Source organism: Myotis davidii, unplaced genomic scaffold, assembly GCF_000327345.1.
Source record: "Myotis davidii unplaced genomic scaffold, ASM32734v1 scaffold164, whole genome shotgun sequence".
Taxonomy (NCBI): domain Eukaryota; kingdom Metazoa; phylum Chordata; class Mammalia; order Chiroptera; family Vespertilionidae; genus Myotis; species Myotis davidii.
Genome location: NW_006296417.1, coordinates 464,123 through 469,559, shown reverse-complemented (window position 1 = coordinate 469,559; position 5,437 = coordinate 464,123). Strand labels below are relative to the sequence as shown.

The window sequence follows — 5,437 nt, the reverse complement described above, 5'->3', positions numbered from 1 at the left end:
TAGGTTTTGAAATTACCAACTAAAAAAAATCTATCTTCTTTAGGTCTTTGCGTTTAGCCTACAATCTTATTATCTATTATATATAAAAGCCTAAGTGACTGTCTGACCATCTGGTAGGTATGATGCTCACTGACCACCAGGGGGGCAGATGCTCAGCACAGGAGCTGCAGAGCTGTGGTGACTTGGCAGAGGCAGTTCTCGGGTGACGCGCCCCGGAACCAGGGAGGAGGGAGCCCGATCTCTTCTCATTAATCTCCTTTCAATGGGCATGCCTCTGTGCATCGGGCCACTAGTGTCTACGTAAAAATAACCACACATACCTGTGACGATTTGCTCAATGCACGTTAAAGGGACATCATGTTCACCGAGAAGGAGGTTTCTGTAACGGAATTTCTGAAATAAAAAGTGATGTTCACGTTAACTCTTCTCCCGCTAACCTCGCACTGGTAACATCAGCCTGAGCTCGCTTTTAGGGGCAAAGGCCTCAACACGAACAGCACACGGGCAGAACCCACCTGCAATGGCATCGGGTCGTCCGTAACGAAGGAAATTTTGAAGTTGCTGCAGACCAGCTTTCCCCACAGGTCGTACTGACTCGTGTCCGTGGCGATGCATTTCCTCACAAAACTGACTTCATTCACAACAATTTCTCCTTTAGGAAAAGAGAACCATCATGGTGCCGCTACCTCTCCGCTCTCACCTGTCGCCAGGCACCGTGTGACCTGGAGGGACTGTGCCCGGGTGACGACGGTCAGACCGTGAGCACCTGCACCCTCACAGCAGCCAGTGTCGGCGAGGCTGCGCTCCACCTGGGAGACCGACACGGAGGCCCGATGAGCGGGAGGCCTGACCCCGCCTGCACTCTGCCCCCCCAACTGAGAGGAAGACAACACCCCCTCCTTCCCCGTGTCATCCGACGGAATATCTGTATTCCATCAACATCTCCCAAACCGATGTCTTTGATTTATTTTTTTAAGAAACGAGAAAGAGTTCAGCTTTAACCTCAAAAGTAACACTGCGTGTGATCTATGTATTTTACGAATCCTCCATAAATCCAGGTCGAGTTCCCCTACGCACTCAGATGATCCCTTTGTTGGTGGTAAAGCTCTACAATATCATTTTAGAGTTAAAGGGGGAGATTAAAGGAAAGCAAGAAACCAAAATAAAAGGGAAAATGTGTTTCAAAAGAACAATTTTCCTTAACTTGTTTAAAGCCTGGTTACCATTAATCCTACACTTCAAGGTCTAGGACTCCACCAGACCCAGGGCCATTTCTTTTTTTCTTTTTTTTAAAATATATTTTATTGATTTTTTACAGAGAGGAAGGGAGAGAGATAGAGAGTTAGAAACATCGATGAGAGAGAGACATCGATCAGCTGCCTCCTGCACATCTTCCACTGGGGATGTGCCCGCAACCCAGGCACATGCCCTTGACCGGAATCGAACCTGGGACCCTTCAGTCCGCAGGCCGATGCTCTATCCACTGAGCCAAACCGGTTTCGGCCCCAGGGCCATTTCTAAGCAAGAATCAGTGCGGATCCACGCGGGCTGTTCCTGCGGACACAAACCTTTAACAGAAACAGAGCCCGTTTGCTGACAAGCCCCAAGCACCTGGCGCGCCACGAAGACCCCAGTTAAGTCCCCACATCCCCCTCCCCAAGGGACGCGCCACAGACAGCATCGGACGCTGGACAAAAGGCCGATTCATGTCCCCGGAGCGGCCGGACTGCGAGATTTCACCACGCTATTCAGCCCGGTGCACCACTTAAAGCTCAGGAATGGTGTGTTTATTTCTGGAATGTTCCCTGCAGTATTTTCAGACTGTGGCTGAGCACGGGCTGACACTGCGGACAGCGAAGCGCAGACGAGGGGGACTGCGGCACAGAGGGGCAGTGCGGAGGGCGGCGGGCGGAGCGTTAGCCAATCGAGGAGGTGAAGGAGCGGATCCCGTTGGAGCGGAGTTTACTGATGGAGCTTCGCCAACAGCTCTGAGCGGGAGCTGCTAGCACAGGACGAGGGTGGGAGGGAGGAAGTGAGGAGCCAAACGCGGGCCGAGCCCGGCTGCAGCCCAGGTGGGTGGCGAGCCCACACGCTCACGGGTCAGGTTAGGCAGAGCCGGAAGCTAAGATGCTGCAGTGGCCGCACTGCTCACGGCCCCACGTGCTCTGCTCTTGCTAAGCGACGTGTCCATGAGCCAAAGTACGACAGAACCAGCCCCCCGCCGCCTCTAAGAGCCGACGAGAAGCAGGTAGGAAACAACACAGGCATCCGGGAGAGGCTCTGCCTCAGGGATGCGCGGCCCAACTGGGGAAGCAGCTCACAGGCGGAGCCCAGAACGGGGCACGCGCGGCCGAGCACCACGAATACCAGAGATGCACTCGCAGCCACCCAACGAGGGCTGGTTTCACGTTCCAGACGGCCCCCGGCCGAGTGCTCCCCGATCTGATCACAGACGCCGCCGACAATCAGTGCGTTCGCTATCCACGGACTCCTGACTCATCGTGAAAATGCCGCTGGCCCCGCAGGGGGGAAGAGACAGAGCGGAACCGACACGCAGCCTGAGCATGGGCGAGCCGAGGGGCAGTGCGGAGGGCGGCGGGCGGAGCGTTAGCCAATCGAGGAGGTGAAGGAGCGGGTCCCGTTGGAGCGGAGTTTACTGATGGAGCTTCGCCTACAGCTCTGAGCGGGAGCTGCTAGCACAGGGACCAGGGTGGGAGGGAAGAAGTGAGAGCACAGGACGAGGGTGGGAGGGAGGAAGTGAGGAGCCAAACGCGGGCCGAGCCCGGCTGCAGCCCAGGTGGGTGGCGAGCCCACACGCTCACGGGTCAGGTTAGGCAGAGCCGGAAGCTAAGATGCTGCAGTGGCCGCACTGCTCACGGCCCCACGTGCTCTGCTCTTGCTAAGCGACGTGTCCATGAGCCAAAGTACGACAGAACCAGCCCCCCGCCGCCTCTAAGAGCCGACGAGAAGCAGGTAGGAAACAACACAGGCATCCGGGAGAGGCTCTGCCTCAGGGATGCGCGGCCCAACTGGGGAAGCAGCTCACAGGCGGAGCCCAGAACGGGGCACGCGCGGCCGAGCACCACGAATACCAGAGATGCACTCGCAGCCACCCAACGAGGGCTGGTTTCACGTTCCAGACGGCCCCCGGCCGAGTGCTCCCCGATCTGATCACAGACGCCGCCGCTGACAATCAGTGCGTTCGCTATCCACGGACTCCTGACTCATCGTGAAAATGCCGCTGGCCCCGCAGGGGGGAAGAGACAGAGCGGAACCGACACGCAGCCTGAGCATGGGCGAGCCTGGCGGGCACTCACGCAGAGCGGGAGCCCTTTCCGCACGGCCTCCCCGCCCCCAAACCCGCTCAGGTGACCTTCCTCTGCGCCCTGCAGGGGAGCGTTTCCCCGGCGAACTGAACCGCCCAGGGCAGGACCCCGTCTCCTCCAGCTTCTAGCTCCTCGGCCTGAAGCAAGGACCACGGGTCCGGCACCCGCAGAACAGTGAGCCTGCGGCCAGACGGGGCGCCTGGCCCGGCGCCAACTCCACGCCGTCTCCAGACGAGGCGGAGGGCTGTGTCCTGCACCTGCTGCTCCCAGCCCCACCCGGTTCCACCCACCCACGTCCCCCTGCAGACCAGGGTAGGCTTCGGCCGCCAAGGTGACTTAGGCACAGCCTCCGCCTCAAGCAGCTTCATGAACCAGGCCAGCTGAACGCTGCGAGCACACACCACCGTCTAAACTACATTATTTGTCAGGTTCTTTTTCTTCCCCCCCCGCCTCTCTCTCTACTTCGTAAAACAAGGCTTGTTTTAAATTCAGGTTTACGTTCCAACGGAGCACGCAGTCCCCGTACACAAACAATGATTTTGTGTCGTGATTTCCATCTGCCTATTGGGTTACGGGTTCACGCTCTGGCCGACGGGGGTAGGATATCCCTGAACCCCAGGCGCCGGGCCAACGCAGAGCATGAAGAACGGCCGGGAACAATGGCTCCTTGTCCCGGGTGCACGGGGAGCCACAGGTGACCGCCAGGCTCCCCGTGGCTTCTGACTAACAAAGGCCGGGTATGGCCGCTGCACCCCCTTCGCTCATCCCCTAGATTCACGGGAGGCTGCAGGGCAGAGGAGGGGCGGCGAGGTGCCAGTGGGGGTCGGAGAGGGGACTGACAGGCGAGGCAGGAAGCAGAGGCCACGACGGGGTGGGCAGACAGAAAGAAGCCGGGAAGCGTGTGGGAAGGACGGACGAGAAGGCAGGCGGCAGACACGCTAATTGAGGGCTGTCTGAGCGCATGCAGAACGCCGGGGCCAGAGCCCTGCAAAAAGGGAACACGGGTCGGGAGGCCCGGGCTCAGCTGTGACCCTAGGACGGGTAAACCCCGCACAGCGAGGAGATGAGCTCGCGGCTTCCCCGAGAACGGTGACTTTAGGCAGAAAGAGGAGTTTTCGGGTTAATTCTACAGAACAGACGGCCCGAGGAAAAGTCCTTCCAGCTCGGCGATGCTAACACGCCCATACGCACTTCTAGGTGTAGACGCGAAGCTTTACAAACCCGGCGCTGCGTCTGCAGCCAGGACCACGGTACGTGCAGGGTCAGATCCTCGCCCTGAAGGGGAGGGGAAGCCTGACAAGGGGCCTCGAAGTAACTTCTGTTCTAACCCCGTGAGTCTCACGGGGAGGACAGGTTGTCCCGGGGTGGGGGTGGGGGCAGTTCGGGGGACGCTGCAGACTCGTGGGTTATCTCAATGAGGCGGCGGCAGAGGGGCGGCCCCCGTGGGTGGAGGCCCGGGATGTGGATACACACCCTGCAGAGCACAGAGCACCCCCTCCCACAGGGTGACGGCCCAGAGTGTGGAGGGGCCTCTGCGGGAAGGCCCTGGCCTTTCTAGACGAAACGCCTGCATCTGCAGACACGGCTGACACCTCGGCGGGGCCGACCCAAGAAGCAACAATCGCCAAGTCAGGAATCCAAAGGTCACTGAGCTGCGTTGCTGGTTGACAGAGACCCAGGCACAATAAAAGCGGCTTTTCATGCTGTCACAGCGACGGCCAGACAGACAGGCAGGGCAAGGCGTCATCAGAGGCTGCTTGGGAAAAAGGGCGGGATCAGCCCTGGCTGGTGAGCTCAGTGGTTAGGGCGCCGGCCCGCGGACCGGTCAAGGGCAGTGCCTGGGTGGCAGGTTCCACCCCCGGCCCCTGTCGGTGTGCATGCAGGAGGCAACCAATCGATGTGTCTCTCTCACATCGATGTTTCTTCTTCTCCCTTCCACTCTCTTTTAAAACCAATGGAAAAATATCCTTGAGTGAGGATTAACAACAACAAAAACAAAATACGAAAGTTGAAGCAAAGTGAAAAAAAAGACAGGAAAGGATATAAATCTTCAGATTACAAAAACAGTCTAAACAACGTAAAAAGGAAGCAAAAGAGAATTAAATTAAAAT

The 5,437-nt window shown here is 58.1% G+C and overlaps 1 protein-coding gene across 1 annotated transcript in view; it reads right to left on the bottom strand.

The window, feature by feature from the left end:
* MTMR10 (myotubularin related protein 10) overlaps positions 1-5,437 on the bottom strand; it is a 55,749-nt gene that overhangs the window by 47,890 nt on the left and 2,422 nt on the right. Inside the window, exons 3-4 of the mRNA XM_015569100.1 lie at positions 516-652; positions 321-393 (exon numbers count right to left, since the gene is read on the bottom strand). Coding sequence (XP_015424586.1) covers positions 321-393; positions 516-652 — 210 coding nt within the window. The remainder of the gene's footprint in view (positions 1-320; positions 394-515; positions 653-5,437) is intronic.